General features: G+C 42.5%; 1 protein-coding gene across 3 annotated transcripts; it reads left to right on the top strand.

Moving 5' to 3' along the window:
• The first annotated feature begins 1,790 nt into the window (after positions 1 to 1,790).
• On the top strand, positions 1,791 to 14,602 carry si:ch211-167j9.5 (tyrosine-protein kinase SRK3). Of its 3 annotated transcripts, XM_005930846.2 has the most exons (11): positions 1,791 to 4,435; positions 4,550 to 4,722; positions 6,260 to 6,482; positions 6,628 to 6,766; positions 7,588 to 7,686; positions 8,037 to 8,197; positions 8,333 to 8,470; positions 9,579 to 9,690; positions 10,457 to 10,556; positions 12,250 to 12,349; positions 12,743 to 14,602. In XM_005930846.2, exons 2-11 carry the CDS (start codon positions 4,607 to 4,609, stop codon positions 12,848 to 12,850), a joined length of 1,296 nt encoding a protein of 431 aa, XP_005930908.1. In that variant the 5' UTR covers positions 1,791 to 4,435; positions 4,550 to 4,606; the 3' UTR covers positions 12,851 to 14,602. The 3 variants fall into 3 exon arrangements, with proteins under 3 accessions (XP_005930908.1, XP_005930909.1, XP_005930907.1); XM_005930847.2 differs by lacking the exon at positions 1,791 to 4,435 and having other exon boundaries at positions 4,442 to 4,722; XM_005930845.3 differs by lacking the exon at positions 1,791 to 4,435 and having other exon boundaries at positions 4,604 to 6,482.
• The last annotated feature ends 2,813 nt before the right edge of the window (positions 14,603 to 17,415 follow it).

Here is a 17,415-nt window from a genome sequence, read left to right as displayed (position 1 = left end):
ACACTGTTCATTTTTTTCTCTGAGATATATTTTTAAGCTCCTTTGTGTCAGAGGCTGTGTGCGGCAGGCAGGAATGGACCCGAAGCGCCGACTGCAGGAGGTCAAACTTAGAAACTTAGATTTATTAGAAAAACAGGAAACTAACTTAACCTCCTAAGACCCGAACTCTCTCACAGCATGCATTTTTAATTTCTCTTTGCTATTTAGGCTGACTGGGATCTGATGAATGTAAAAACTAAGAATTACCAGGTTTTTGTTTGTTTTTGTTTTTTACCTGATGTTTGTTGCTGAGAAAAATGAGATCCACACATGAGGACATTCGTTTTAAATTTCGATAGAACAGTGGCAGGATAACGTCCTCATAAGTGGATATCAGGCCCTTGTAGAGCAAAACTTAGTATTTTGGTCTAGCCAACCCAAAATGTGACGTCCACATGTGTGGATGCCAGGTCCTCGGAGGTTCAACTGGAAAAATGAACAAGGATTAAACAGGTAGAACACACAGCATGAGAGGCATCGTGAAACAGACCAAGGAAAACACCGGGCTTAAATACAGAGAAGGATGACGAGGGAATGAGACACAGGATGAGAGCACAGCTGGAAACATTAACAGACGCAGACTGTCAGTAAAACAGGAAACAACACAGCAGTGTGAACCTGACATGAAAAGGCATATAAGCAAAACCTAAGACTGGAGATCAGGAGATACTAACTAAAAAAGAGAAACACTAAGTCACAGAATATAGACAAACAAAATCAAAACCACTGGGTCACCAGACCCAGGTACCCCAACACTTTCAGCTATTCCTTGATCCCCAATTGATTAAAGCAGCCAACGGCCTAAAAGTTCCACGTTTACCTCACAAGTTTCGAGTTAACATAATCAGACTGTAGTAATAAACTAACTTGGCTCCTTCATATTGCCTTCCCAACCCAGCAGAGGGACTTTTGTCGAGGTTGAGCTACTTTATTTTATCCATATTTGGAATACAGTCAATGTCTTCGCTGTAGGGGAAGTAAGGCTGCAACCACAGCTTCATGGGCTCTGCCACAGAGCTTCCTCCTGGTTAGACGTGCCTGAAACACACTTGCGTATAAGTCATCCAGTAGGTTGAGGTGGTCTGCATATCTGACTAGATTCAACCTTCTGATGTAGACCAGATTCTTCTGGGCTCATTTATACCACTTGTTCCTCTGGACCCTTCTCATACCGCACTGCTGCAGGAGAGCGAGGTCCTTCCTTGGAGGGTGCTGGACTCCATGCATGGTAAGGAGCTTCCTTGTTTCAATGTCAGTGGCTTTTAGCTCTTATTTTGTTGGTTGCATCTTTCCTGGTGGCCTCTTCATGGTTCCAAATTGCCTCTGTGTCCCCCCAAAGGTACTTGTAGGTGTCTGCAATGTTGCCCTCTCTTTGTTACCATGTGACCACACTTGTCCAGTCCAAAGGCATTCCCATGTTGTTGTTGTGGATCAGTGAGTTGGTGTCTTGTTCACTCCTGGCATAAGGCTTGATGTCGTCCATCTAGAGGTGGTTAACGACTGCTCCATCCATGGGGTTCAGGGCTATGCAGAACAGCTTTTGGGACAGAGCATGTGTTAGATCCTAGACTTGGTGGCAACTTGTGGTATTGACTTTTAGTTGGCCTCTGTTGGTCTCTGTTCCCCCATCGGATTCCTGAAGAAGGTTCTCAGCATCACACTGATCTTGTACAGTTCTAGGCGGTCTAGAAGTCTAGCGAGACTGCTCGAACAGTGGTTGGCCAAGGAATTGGCAGAAACACCAGAGGGGCAAACCTCTGGTGTTTCTGCCAATTCCTTGGTTATGTATTGAGCCATACACCTATCCATCTTGCTGCTATAATGCCTAAGAGGGGCTTCCATGTAGTGCTGAGACAGGCTATTGGCCGGTAGTTGGACATGACTGATGTCCTCTGGGGATCAGGACTATCCAGCCTTCAGTTAGCCATTCTGGGTGTATCTCATACATCAGCAGCTCGTTAATTTGTGCTGATGGAGTGTAGTTGGCTTCTGTAGCTTTAGCTTCTGTGAGTCATTCTGCCACTGTGATGGTTGTTGTGGTGTGCTCTTAGATCCTAGCCACTGAGCATTGTTGTTATGTGTTGGGTCCTTCACCGGTCTTCTCTTTCAGTGTTGCTCCATCTCCAGCCTTGGTGGTGCTGTTCTCATATTGTTTATCTCCCAGAGGTTCTATTGGACGTGGGTCCAGCAAGCATGGAGACCAGGCAGTGGTATCCTCCAGGAACTGCCTGCATAATCTGGTCACATGAGTCCGGGCACTGTCATGCACCAGGTGGAAAGCAGGACCCACTGCACCAGTACAGGGTCTCACAAGGATTTCATCCTGATCTCTAATAGCAGCAAACTGAGTAACGGCCCCTCCTGCTCTTTAAAGCAACCGACTCTGGTTGTGAAACGATCCTCACAATAACTGATGATTTAATTTAGTTTTTTACCCAAAAACAAAGAAAAAATTCATTTTTATGAGGTTTTTATCAGACTTAAATTCAAAATGGAATAAAAAATTTGTGTCAAAATGTTTGAATTAAGTTTTAATTAAAAGTGGGGAAAAATCCACTTCATATTAATTAAGTATCAATCAAACCAGATGGGGACATTTTTTACCCCTGAGGACCACAGCTGTGATTATGTGCTGCCATTTAAAATTTATAAATGCTTCAAAAGAACTTTCTCACTACAGTTCAACATACAGCACTCTGTAGTTAGACAAATAGTCAAAACAATCTTTTATTGTCTCGTTTTATTTTCGCTCAAAAACAAAGTGTACTTTATGTAAACAAGGTTTGGTGGCCCTAAAATGTTGGGTAAATTTTGTGTTAATGTGTTGGTCTTAAGTAAAACTACGGTGTAACACTGAATTGATTGACAATTTATACTTTAAAAAACACTCAAATGAAGTGGGGACATTTCTGACCCCTGAGGACCACAGCTGTGTGGAAATCGGGAGGACATTATGAGGGTTAATTGAGCAGAGCAACATCCCACAAGTTTAACTGATTATTAAAAAGTTTTCCTTTAATTATATTTTTTGGAGCAGTGTCTATACGTGCTCACCCCAGTTTACCACTTTTTACTGCAGAGGAGCTCTCTACAGCGCGTGCTGTGCGTATCTCTCAGCCTCCCACACATGCCCGGGCTCCACAGATGTCACACTACATGCACCTACAGCGAGTTTTGGCAGACGGAGGTTAGACCACAAAGCCCTGGACCTTCATTTCTTTGCATGGAAGTCTTTTAAACTTGACTTTTTATTTGGTTCAAATGAGCAAATGTAAGCATGCTAACATGTTAGAAACAGCAGTGGTTTTACATGATTGTGCTCGTCATAACGAAGAAGTGCAGCAAATTTAAAACAGTTGTTGACCTTTGTTGTCCTTCCTCGGTGTTTTGCAGTCAGCTAACAGACGAGAGAGGAAACCACACACAGGGGCTTTGCAGCAGCTTCTCCGAATTAAACAGCGCTACTCTTTCTGCCCTGCGCACCAGTCAGGGGCTTTTCCGCCTCTCGCCTAATCCTGACTGACATTTTTAGTTTTTAGTGTCAGAGCAGAGAGACTGTGACTGGTCACACGTTGGACGTGGAGAATGACTGCGTCAGTGTGTTTAAGTCGGTAACTTAACACTAGATTAACTTTTGGGTGTGATTAAATTTAAAATGTGGTTACTTTAGATGACCAGTTGATTCTGGTTCTCTTTCTGTTGGCAGCCCCAACAAGCTTATGAAAGCTGTCCTTAAACATTAAAGTGAGGTCATTTTTCAGAACAATAAACTAACCAACAGTAAATAATGTGCTTAAAACGAGCTCCATCAAATAATCAATGTAACATTGTTACATTGATTTGAGCCCCTCTACATGACATTGTTACCGTAAGTTGCACAGATAACGTCTTCGAGTCTAACTTGAGATTATGTCGTTAGTACTGTGGTATTTCTATTTTTGCTGCAGTAAATAATATTCCACTGTGGTTAATGAGAGGGTGCGGCGGTAAACCAAAGAGTTAAAAGAAAAAAACAGTTTGCATGATTAAAGTTTTTTGACGAACTTTCATACTTCTACAAACTGACCGAGCATCTGCAGCGTTACTGCGTGAGCTGGGAGAGCTGACATGAAGACAGTTTAGTGTGAAGTGGACTCACACTCATTCTAGAAATCAGCGTGAGGTGAAACAGCGCATCTCAAACCACTTGCTGCTTCACTTCATTTCCTCTGATTGTCTTGTGGTTGATGTACTGTGAGAGCTCCTGCTGAACACAACACGGGTCAGACATTTTATCCAGCACAAGGCGGATTTTTGAAACTTTAAGTGGGACCGAGCAGAATAAATAGTGTCTGGTGTCTGACTGGCAGGTTTAGGCGAGAAGAATGGACTTGATCAAAGTTGTCACAGAGCACAGGTAGGGCTTTTTCATTTAGTTACTCTCTTCCTGTGCTTTCTTTGTATTTTGGGCTTCAGTGAATCAGCTCTATAAAAAGAAACGTTCTAAACGTTCTTCCTATCACTGTTCCAGACCAGCCTGATGTTCTTTTACCAGTTTGTGCCAGAAAACAAACACTGAGCAGAGGACATGGCGAACTGTTCAGGTGAGCTTTCAGTTGTCTACTCCGTTGTATACACCCTCAGCGGTCTCCTCTCCTTCACCATCGTGGTGTTCACAGTGCTGGGAGCCGTGTGCATCAGAAAGTAAGTCCATTTTAAGTTCTTTAAAAAGGCTTTTATTAACGACGTGACCTCAGTCTCACTTGGTCTGTTTGCTACATTTTATGTTCAAATTAAGCTGACTGTCCTCACCAAAGCTGCAACAGTAACAGCAGCATTATTAAATAAAACATAACAATTTCCCTTCACGTACTTTAGCGTGAATATATTATAAGATCAGATGTTAATAAAAGCCCATTTTTGGCCACACTGGCTTCAAGGACGGGAATGAGCCGCTCAGGTTCTAACCGCTATAACGGTTTCCTTAAAGTTTGTCTTTGCTTGTTTGTGAAATGTACCTCTCGCCTGCTGTGTGAAGTTTGGTGTAGATGTTTATTTCCCTTTTTACAAAAGTGAGATGTTCTTCTTTGATCGTCTCATTTCCTGAGATCTGCAGTCTTCAGATTTCAGTGTTTATGTACTTTTAAAGTAGAACGTGAAAACACCGAAGATGAATTTAGTTTTTTTGCTCAGCCTTTGTATTATTCTTCTTCTTATTATTATTATTATAAATGCATAGCGCCATGGGTCCAAAAACAGATGTTATCCACTGTAAGAGATCGTGTTAACATAGACTCATAATACAGATGTCTACGGACCTACTTTATACAGCACCTAGTTAGATGTTTCTAATATTTTGGCGTCATATGTTATCTTTCAGTATTAGCATACAATCCCATTCAAATGTGTCGCTGTTTTGAAATGAGCCAAAAAGAACACATGGCCAGCTGTTCTCCGCTTTTCCTCGTTCTTTTATTCTGAAAACATTTTTATTTGTGCAGCATGTTACCAACTAAAATGATGGTGCATTACAAAAAATGGAAAAGTGAAAAATAATAGCAAAAAACTGACTTATTCAAAACGAATGTTGAGTCAGGGTCAGCTGAGTCTCTGCAGCCTCCATCTGAATTCATGTCTGTGTTATCCAACCACCAGTTTTAGCTCGTTTTTTAAGAATAAAGCTCCCAAGACTCGGTGATCTGTTTATAGATAATGTATTTCTAGATAAATGTGATTTGTTTTCATTAAGGTTAGGAATATTATCACTGTTGCCTCCTGGGTCTGAATGCGCTGTCTGGCTGGGAGTGTGTGGAGTCTGGATGTTCTCCCCGTGTCTGAGTGGGTTCTCTTGGCTCCTCCCACAGCACAAAGACATGCAGTTAGTGGGTTCAGGTTAACTGGTGAGTCTAAATCACCCATAGGTGTGAATGTGAGCGGTTGTCTATCTCTCTGTGTTAGCCCTGCGACAGACTGGCGACCTGTCCCAGGCGTGACCTTCCTCTCACCCTGTGGTAGCTGGGATGGGCTCCACCCCCAATGACACTGACAAGGACACGTGGAAGAGACTGGATTTCTGGATCTTTGGTTTATGTGCAGTGTCACTTACAGTTACACCGTTTAGCTCCGAGTCCCAAACTGTGTGTCGTCAGACTTGCTGCTCCTGGTTTAGTAAGGCAGCCGAGTGTTTCGCCTCCGTACCTGGGTCGGTGTTACCTGTTCTACTGTCCACGTTATTTTGCAGATACCGATCCGCTCTCAAGACAATCAGATTGCTCCGGCAGAACAAGATGCTGATGAGTGCTGTGCCTCGGGTAGAGCCTCCCCTCTTACCTGCGAGGCCGATCCCAGTTGTGGTGGAGGAGGAGGAGGAGCGGGAACTTCCTCCCAAATCTCCACTCCGACCCAGCACTTCAGCCAGGTCTCCGTCCAAGAAGCTGTGGAAAGGTCTGCAGCAACTGCAGCAGGTAGCGCTGATTCACAGATATCTTTGTGTTCCTGCTGTAGACACAGAAGATGAACCTTCAGATGATGATAGATTTAGATTTCACATGTTCTGTTTGGTGCGGTTCTACCTTGATGATGTACAAACGGGTCTATTTCAAATTCAAGGATCCTCCTTTCACCAAGTCAGACCTGAACCTTCTGCAGCTGATCAAAGCAGGAAAGGAGGGCGTCTTCTACCAGGCCAGGATGACCAGAGGGACGTGTAAAGGCCACAGCATGTTCACCTGTAAGATCAGCAAGGAAGGTAAGGACATGGCTGGAGGTTTGCCTGCAGGCGGAGCATCCCTGAAAGCAGTAATTAAGTACTTGACATGATAAGTAGGAGGAAACTGTCATCCAAGTAAATGATTGTAAGCTGTCCTATAATGATGTTCAAATATTCTGTTTTTAAGTAGAATTAGTGGGAATCTTTAAGCTCACGTTTGTTTACATTTTTCATGCAGTTTTTGCAACACGTCATCGCTCTGGTTGATCACATATTCCTGAAAAACAAATTGGTCTGAGCCATTTCATACATTTTTGACGTTGCGCTCGGTGTTAATATTACAGCCCCGACCATAACTTACTGTTAGCACTGCAAACGAAGCGAGTGTACTGTAAAAGCACTGACACGTAACCCCGTGGGATTCCAGACTTCATGAAATTGCTAAAATGCTGTGACCAGTGACGTCAAACGCAGCTCTGAGACGAGCTAGGAGAACTTTGATGGCACCAAATTCATCTTGTACAATATAAGTTTTGCCGTATAACAACAATGCATTCAATACTGTAAAAGGAAGTGGGAGGAGCTGCCCACAGAGACAAGCTCACAGAGGCTAACCACCTGAATCTGCAACTCCTCTCAGCTGTAGCTACAGTTTTAGCATCCATCGACTATTCTTTGTTGTCTTTTTCATTTACCACTTCAGCTCAGGTGCTGAACTAAGAGTCAGGACAAGAATAATAATGAGGATTATTTTTAACATGAATCATGCTGAGCTTTAGTACAAAACTGAATATGTTCCTTTTGATTTAGCCAGTTACATCTGGGCTTTGGTTTGACCTTTGTGTCTTCCTCTACCTCAGGCGTCCGCCTCAAACACGTGGACATGGAGGTTTCCATCATGAGAAAACTGATGCACCACAAGAACATCCTCCAGTTACTGGACTGGAACACCACTGCAGGTGATGAACATGTGCATACAGACTGCTGTTTCTCTGCTCAGGTAGAGCGGTTTGGAACCTTCTTAATCAGAAGGTTGTTGGTTTGAGCCCTGGCTGCTCCAGTCTGCATGCCAAAAAGCACGTAACCATGAAAAAGTGCTTGTATGAATGGGTAAATGTTTTATAGAGTGCTCAGGTAGAGTAGAAAGAACCATGTCATCTTCCTCCACACCGACAGATATGCTTAGTTTCCCCCCTTTCCTAACCTGTAACTACGAACTAACCTGTAACGTCTGTTGCATTCTTCTTGGAGGCGTGTCCCTCTGTAAGGCCCTATGTCTCTGTCTCTGACTGGGATGTTCTCTGTGCAGAGCCCTACATTCTGATCATGGAGTATGTGAGCTACGGCACTCTGAGGACCTTCCTGCAGACCAACAGAGCCCACCTGAGTACTGACCCTGAGCTGCAGAGCCTCCTCACCATTGCCTCCTACCACGTTGCTCTAGCCATGCAGCACCTGCGCTCCAAAATGGTAAGAGCATAGCAGACTGATAGGAAATATACTGGTCCCACTTTGTCCCAGTGTGACTTTTGTTTTTGACAGTTTGAACACACTTTTTATCGTTGTGTTTACATTTTGCATTAATGTTGTTGGTTCTCTGTGCAGATTATTCACTGTGACTTGGCTCTGAGGAATGTCATGGTCAACAAGTTTCCCTGGGAGGTGAAAGTGGCCGAGTTTGGTCTCGCCCGAGACTTGACGCGAATGGCGAGCCGTCGCAGCAGTCGCTGGAGAAACCCACGTGTAAGATCGCAGTACGCACACACAGCATCCTTTTCTCACAGTCCTCGGACTGCCGAACAGCTTTGCAGCACATTTTCAAATTCATTGATCTTATTTGTGGATGATCACGTCCTCCGTTCGTGTTTGATTCCCAGTGAGAATCCAAAGTGACCCAAACGTTTCCAGCTTCGCTCCCGCGCTGTAGTTTCACTCTCACTGTAACATCAGTGCATGTTTGAGCAGAGTTTGAACAAAGTCAGCCACCGTCACATCAGCTGATCTCAGCACCAGCCTCAATGAGCTCTGCTCCATTCATACGAGCTTCTACAGAAGTGCTTTCTGTCCAACGTGTGCACACATCTGTTCTCAGGAGAGAATCTTTGAGTCAGATGTTGCCTGAGGATATTTGGTGTTTATATTTAGCAGATGACCTGCTCCACATCCTGAGTTACAGCCAGTCATGCCTTTGTAAAAGCTATTGGAGCCGTCCACAGTTACTGCGCGTCTTTAGGCCGCTTCGCACCCCCTTCCTCCGCCATTGTTTCTCCTTTTATGTAATTTCTGACTTAATCACTGTCTGTAGTTGCTGGTGCCTTGCTTTGTTGCTGCTGTTCCTCTCCCCACCTCCAGCTTTCGATGTGTGCACATGGAAGAGCGGGGATGTCCCAGAGATGAGCCACACCAGCAAATCTAAATGACCGCGGATGTAAAAGGCGATCTCTCGTTAGCTAAAGTGGTCCTGACTGAAAGTGCTTCAGGACAACACTTTCAAATGTAACCTGGATATTACAAAAACAAAAAGTGTAACTGCATCTCACGTTTGGTCCGACCTGATGTGATAGGATGACCTTTGTTACTGGTTGAGCTACAAATGTAGTGAACTCTTTTTGAGCCCAGTTTGAAACAGACTTTGTTTCTGTGTTACTGCACGTGTGCAGGAGATTTAGCAACATCCTTTTCAACAGGAAACTGTGGTGCAGAAAAAGACCAGCAGTAATGGTGTCGTGCATTTCCTCTACGATCTTTTTAGATGTCTAAAATTGTCCCACTGACATGGTTTCACACAGTTGAAAATATCACCTTCAAGTTTTGGTGAAATCACTTTTTCCATCATGTGTAAATTGTGCAGCAACGTGTACCCCTGCGCTGGTACCCCCCAGAGTACTTCAAGAACAACTACTACAGCTACAAGGGAGACGTGTGGGCGTTTGGCATCGTGCTGTGGGAGATGCAGACATTTGGTGAGTGGGAGGTTTGGGCTGCTCTCTGACCACTGGAAATCATGACTTCTCCTCTACTTGTTTAGTAATATGTTCCAAACGTGCTCTTTGTTGAAGAGCGGCCTTGTGTTGTGGTGGCTCCGTGTTTTGGTTGAAAGTCATTACAACGGGCCGCTGTTCACTCCGGCCAGAATAAAATGGAGAAATTAAAAGCTTGTTTCCTCTACCGTGATACAGCCAGTGTATTAGCTGTGCTGAAATGAAATAACACAACATTAATGTAAGCACAAATATAAACATAAATTGACTCTGGAAAGTTGTGTCATTGGTTACGAGTACATCTCTGAACAGAGGTGGAAACCTGGTGCCCTGTCACCAGCATCCAAACACATGAAGAAGCTGACTGAAGCATCCTGTCGTCCTACTTTTGTCTGACTTCGCTCTTCAGTTCAGTCGTATGACATTTAAAACGTTAGCTGTCCTGTAAGTCTACAGTGCAACTGCAGTAGCTGCACCTCGAGGCAACTGTTGTGGTGATTTGACTCAATATAAATACAGCTGAATTGAATTACAGTGTGTTAATAACTCGTGGACCCTGCAGTGTTTGTACGGTTCTTTGTAGAGATTATGAGTTGGATACTTTTATCTGTCTTACTGTAAATTACTAAAAGTCTGCAGTCCACACCCGCACAGGGATTTCTATTACACAGTGATATTTGCTGCTCTGGACACATATTCAGTGACAGAATCCACTTTAAGAGAAATTGTGATATAAATACATTTTCAGGTACACTGCCGTATCCAAACCTGGAGACATCAGAGCAAGTGGTGTACCACATCTGTATGGGTCACAAAAACACAAACCCGGAAGGCTGCAGACCAGAGATGTAAGTGAGAACTGCCTTTAGGTTAAATGTATCTGGTATGTTAGTTATTGATATATGTCAGTTAAGTTAGATTTATTTCTTCATTTTGAAAACAGCTCCCCCCTGTCACAGTGGGTCCCTCAGCAGGCCGTGCCACGTTTCATGTTTCGTGATGCAACCCCACATGTGTACTCTGCTGCAGTAAAGAGTAATACTGCTGTTCTCAACAGAAGAATCATCCTCGTAATGAAATCAGCTGTTACTCAGAGTCAGGTTTCATTGAGCTTTGTTGAAACACAAACATCATCTTTCAGGTTTCTAGCAGAGTAATGCTCACGTGTCACTGTGAGAAACTTCAGAGCAAATCTGAAGCTGCTGCTTTAAAGAACACAACATGCCATCATAGCATCAATATTCAATACATAAACTGTTGGTGAAAATCAGAAAAAATCCAACTTTATTTCTACTTTAAAAACAACATGGCTGACCAAAGTACTTTCCAGTAAAAACAGAGATAAAAGTTAAGAAATCAAACATTAATCAGACAAAGAAAATTAAATAATAATTAAATAATTAAATAAAAGATACACTTGAATTAATAATTAGATAATAAATACAATTAAAGAAATAACAAAGATTAAAAGTGACCAAAAAACTGACTAAATCTGACCAGAAGCTGGTTTTTCCTAAAATGCCTCAGAGAACATGTGTGTTTTTAAAAGAGATGTAAATATGTCAAGTGTTGTGGCCAGCCTAATACAGAGGGCCAACGTATCCCATAATCTGGGGGCCACGACAGCAAACGCTCAGAGGAACGTAGGAGCCAGGAGAACAATAAACTTTTAAAGTCAATTCTAAGACGGACGGGCAGCCAGCGTGTCCCTGTCAGCAGGCGAGCAGCAATATCAACATCCAAAATTTAAGAACAATTATTGACAAATCAAAGATATCTGGTAGAACTCAGAGGAGGACACACGAGGCACAGTCGGCGAGTTATGACACGCAGTCAGCAAATGACAACGTGTCATACGCAAAGAAACAGCTGGAAAACAAACTGCAGAAGGAACAAGATCACTCGTGCAAACCAGAGGTTACGAACAGCAGGTGCATGTACACCGGGGAGGCTGATTGGCTAATTGTAACGGCCAAATAAGCAGAGAGAGTTCTAACAAAGGGGGGAGTCAGCCTCACCCAAGGAAGGTAGGAATACACCTCGATCCCGTTAGCTGGGCAGAAAGCTACAAGACCCATCAACATCTGTGTAAAACCGCTAAAAAGCTGCTGCATTTACTAAAGAGGCTCGCTGTCAGGAGCATTTTGTCGAGCCTCATGGCTCATACAGTTTTGTTTTCAGGAGGATATTTAATGAAGTTATGCTCAGAAAAACAAAATCATGTCTTTTGTGTGTTGTGCTTGTGATGGGAGTGTGTGTTTAGGAGGGGGAGGTGTCATCAGAACACGTGTGTAGATGACTCACAAAGTAAAACTGAAAGCAACTGTGTTCTGCTGGACGTAGCTTTCCGACCTTTTTCCTCCTTTAGCTTAATTTCGGTTCAACTCGTCCCCCCATCAATATCTAAACTGGATGAGTCGCATTCAGGCTCTGCCAGTCCCGCACCATTCCTTATGTACCATCCTCTTATATCTCAGGATGATAGTAACTATGATAGAGAATCATGGACTGTGTATCACTGAGTGGCCTCTGACCTCACAGACTTCACATCATGCGAGACTGCTGGCAGGAGCCGTACACCCTGAGGCCCTCGTTCACAGACATCGTCTGCATGCTGGAGAGCATCATGGAAAACGATGCGGTAAGCAGCAGCATGTTTTAAGCTCTTCTCTCTTTGTTATGATCTGTAAACATCACAGCATAGCCTTTGTGGTGCTGAGATATTCATCACACAGCATTAAAATCCTGACAAAAACGCGACTATATTAAGTGTTTCCACAGTATTGTCAGAGAAAACTCCTCAGTCTCTCTGTCTTAAATACTCACTGACGCGATAATTCTGTTGAAATGAATTCAATCAAACAGAAAGGTAACGTTTGAGTTTCACTCAGCTTTTGCTTCATCGTGTTTTGGTTATTAAATGCACCCACATGTAGTTGAATTGTGTTTATAGAGATTATTTTCTGGACTTTCTCCCAGTTTGAACCTGCAGATAGACAAACATGTGTTAGATAAACTGTGTTCTTCTTTGCAGGACTACGTGGATGTGGAGAGTCCAGAGCAGGTGGTGACAGATGAGGCCGAAATTCAGGAAAACAATCGTTTACGAGCAGCGAGTGTCAGTTTGGACACTAATTTTTAAACGGGTACTTTAAATCATGCGTGCAGATTTCAGGTGGGACGTATCGTTACACAAGCTTTTAATTCCTGCTGAATAAATGAAAGGAGCAGAAAACTTATCACAACAGTCATAATGTGCATGTTTGTTCAAAAAGGATTCTTTTAAATATATACCTGTGGTTTTCATTTTCTGTATTTTTATATTCTTATTTTTCATATATAAAATATTAGTTTATATATAAAACCAATTTTTGTGGTAAACAGAATCAAACTGTGTGATCACAGTCTGCCGACTGTACGCTGATGACTGTCACATTTCAGGACTTTGTTTTTGTGAATGTATCCTAACAGGCGCACACTTCAACTTCCTCTGACAACAGACACAAATACTGACACATTACCAGCTACACACGGGACCACTGAAGGCTGAATCATGCCAGTGTGTGCAGCGACGCAGCCTGAGTAATACTAAATGAGAAAAGTTGAGAATAATTATTTGAAAGCAATACAGAGAGCCTCACTTCATAATCATTCAGTGTGCACTGATTTGTTACCTGGAGTCTAATTGTTGTGTTTTCTTTACAAGGATGTTTCATAAACTGTTTGCAGAAAATGTGCAAAATTCAACATACGTAAGTTTTTAGATCACATTTATGTTCTCGGCTCAACGTTTGAAGAACCTCTATGAAACAAGATGATCACACGTGTAAAGTCCAACAGGAGGAGCTGTTCAGCATTCAGCAGTCTGACATGTCTGATGTACGTTATTTAATATGTCTGTATTTTAACAGCATTTCTTTATTAATTTATTCAAAGCTTTCTCAGTGTTTGCGTTCATTTGTATATTTTAGCTTTTCTGTTTTGCTGTTTTGTAAACCAATATAAAAAAATCCAGTTTTTAATGTATTTATATAGCAGGGGTCACTTAACATTGCTACATCTGAATAAACTGCAACAGCTGAATTGCAGACCTTGTCCCTGGTTTTGCTTTTAAGACTCAAACATAAAGATAAATGACAGAACAGAATTTTATTAATGGAAACGTTTGAGACTAACACAAGCAGACAAAGATTTGTAGGAAGACTTACCTGTGAAGGGGGACGGACCAAATGCTGTTCTACGTTTGACTCATCGGCTTGTTTTTGTTAATATGCAAATAAAATAAATATGATTTTTTTCCTACTACTTCAAAGGTGTAACAACAAGAGGAGCCGTTACTGGGTAGACTATCGATAGCATGTTTTCATAAGAGATTACTCACCTCTGTCTTTGTGGCAGAGGTGCAGAATCAGTCTGAAGGTGCTTCACTACCTGCTCACTAGCTGGTGCAGAGGCTCAGGATTACCCAGCAGGGTAACAGTTTAGTAAGTGACCAGTTTGCAGTCAGTTTATCCAAACTCCGATGCTACTCCCCCCAGACGACCATAACAATGCACACTTGCTGCCAGGGCCGTGCAGAGAGGTTTAAAGGGGCGGGTGCTCAAAGTTAAAAAGGGGCACATTGAAACAGGGTGAATAACCACAACACACATTCACCAAGAATCTAATATGGGCAACAAGGCAAAGCAAACGTAGCCGATGTTTTACCTGATGGGTACAATGTTGCTGTTGAGGGGTTGCTGTGGATAGTACTGGAGGGCAGGGCTGTGTTGATCTGAGACTGTAGACAGTAAAAAGTCCATAAGAGAGATGGTGGCTGATTAAACAAGTGTCATGAGATAATAACAAAATGCAAAGATTGGTGACAGCGCTTGGAACCATAAGGCAACAAAAACTGTGAGAAATAATTTAGGCTCTGCCTGTGAATCACTCTTTGCTTCTCTTCTTCCTTCCATCCCATCATTTCATATATCACTCTCCACTTGCTGTCTATCTGAGAACAAGGCACAACTTGCTATTGCAATAAACTATAATCTAATTATCCACACCTAACAACTCTTGCACTTAATCTAAAATAAAATGATGACAGAAAAATGTTATAGCACTGCCTTTAGTAGCCTCACACAGCTCCTGCTGTTTCCTCCTCATGTCCTTACCAGCCATGTCTGGACAATGTTATATCATGAGTAATAATTTAAAAAATCCATATACATAAAACACACACATGCACGCACACACAGTGACATTTTAGACCTTCTTCAGAATACTGTATATACTATGGGCATCATGGTGCTGATCCAGAATCCTTACATTATTATTTATTACTAGAGCTACAATAATAAAGCAATGAGGAGGGGGAAGTAATAAATATGAAATAATGTCATTATGATGATTCCATTTGTTTCACTATCCACTCTGTGCAGGGGCAAAGCTTATTACATTTTTAAACTGTAGAGATACAATCATTTTACTGCTGTAAAATCCAAATTTTGTCTTATTTAAAATATAAATCTAATATAATCTGCTTCTGGGGCGATCGTGGCTCAAGAGTTGGGAGTTCGCCTTGTAATCGGAAGGTTGCCGGTTCGAGCCCCGGCTGGACAGTCTCGGTCGTTGTGTCCTTGGGCAAGACACTTCACCCGTTGCCTACTGGTGGTGGTCAGAGGGCCCGGTGGCGCCAGTGTCCGGCAGCCTCGCCTCTGTCAGTGCGCCCCAGGGTGGCTGTGGCTACAATGTAGCTGCCATCACCAGTGTGTGAATGGGTGGATGACTGGATGATGTAAAGCGCTTTAGTAAAATACAAATACAGGCCATTTACCACTTAATGTATGTTCTTTAAAATACAGCGTGTGTTTTTTAATATATTATAATTATAATAATTATTATGTGGACATGCATATTAGATCGTTTTTTAGTGAAATATAATCCCTCCAGAAAGGCAGGAAAAGCCCTGAAACTTGCTTTAAAACTAAATATGTTCCCTAAAACGGTGACAGAGCTACAGACCCATGACAGCCAGGTAGCCAGCAGCTATGACCAGCACTACTTGTGCAGTTAATAAAAGGACAGGTAATGTTTGTCGCGCTGTTGCACACACAGCACGCTCGTTTGTTTCAGTTCGTCAGTTGCAACAAGACAGCTTACCAACGTGTACGTAATAAGCTAATACTCCTGTGTGCTACACACTACAGTGTGCGCTGTACACCTACTTACTGGTTTTGTCGCATCAGTCTGTGTCTCTGAGTTAACTTGTGTTTCTCCTACAGCTCCGGACCGCTAAAAAATGCGCGTGCTCTTTGTGAGCTCGTTCCCGGCTCGTAACCAGCGCGTTCTGCCGTCAAGGGCGATCATTGGTTAAATGTGATCATGTGACTGATGCAAGCCAGATCCTTTTATTTAGCAAAACTGTGATTAATAGTTAAATATTATTGTTGAGGGGCACAGACAGGACTCCGCACACACACACACATTAAAAATAATAATAATAATTTTTTTTAAAAAGTTGCCTCAACAAAAGGGCACTTTGGGCACCCATCAGGAAAGGGGCGGGTGCTCAAGCCCCTCTAGCCCCCCCCCCTCTGCACGTGCCTGCTTGCTGCACATGTTGAAGGATCTCTGGTTCTTTAGGAAACACAGCTTTCTCTTATACAGCCTGTGTGTTGGTCAACTTGTTGTCAGTGTGGACGACAAATACTTGCACATCATCATCTTGTCCCAGGATGAAAATGGGTTGTGCAGCTGTTCTCTTCCTCCTGAGGTTGGCCACCGTCTCTCTGGTCACATTCACACTGAAAGGCAGATGATTTCTCCTGAACCAAATTATCCACCAGTGTTCTGCACTTCTCCTCCTGCCCATCACTAACACATCCAACCCCTGCAGGTGGTGTCATGAACACATTGGTACAATTTCTGTGGAAATCATAAAATGGAAATTATTTTGAAATCACTGTGAGGCATAATTATTTGCCTTTTCAGTAACTCCTCTCCCTCTTGTGGATGTAGCTGATTTACACACTACACTGCCAAAAGTACTGACACATCCAAATTGTTGAATTCAGGCGTTCCAGTCACTCCCAGGAGCTCAGTGAATTCCAGTGATAGGGTTAGGGTGCAACAAATCCAGTCATGAAATTCCCAATATATTAAATATTCCACAGTCAGCTGTTAGTGGTATTATAACAAAGTGGAAGCGATTTGGAACCATAGCCACGAGTCAAACATTTCAAACACTTGACACTCAGCCATTTTAAAGCTGCCTGGTAACTAAAATGTACAGATAAGAGTAGTGGTCCCAAAATTGAACATTAGGGATTTAGAAAGATGATCAGGCCATTCATTTTATGCATTGTTCTTGAGATTTCATTTATGATCCCTCCTGTTATGTTGCGGGTCAGATCGACCCAGAACAGAAGAGATGTGATGTGAGAAAGTTGGCTTTCAAAGTTTATGTAGCAACAGCTCATGTTTCACAGTATAAAATGGTTTTCTTGGGTACTGCTCCTTTGACTTTACCACTATCTAGAAATCACTTCATAATTTTTCTAAGATAGCTGCAAGATACTTGTAACAAAACAAATTTCTTTCAAGAAAAACTGTTAATTCTGTAACTGGCTCCCAATAACATGATAGGTCTTCAATAAATTGCAAGAATAATTAAAATTGATGAATCGATCAATCCATCATCCAGTTATCCTTGTCAGGGTCTCA

The sequence above is a fragment of the Haplochromis burtoni genome, unplaced genomic scaffold, assembly GCF_018398535.1.
Source record: "Haplochromis burtoni strain Fernald_Lab_line unplaced genomic scaffold, NCSU_Asbu1 Contig_132, whole genome shotgun sequence".
NCBI lineage: Eukaryota > Metazoa > Chordata > Actinopteri > Cichliformes > Cichlidae > Haplochromis > Haplochromis burtoni.
Note: the sequence above shows the minus strand (reverse complement) of the source record. Positions and strands in the feature narration are given on the sequence as shown.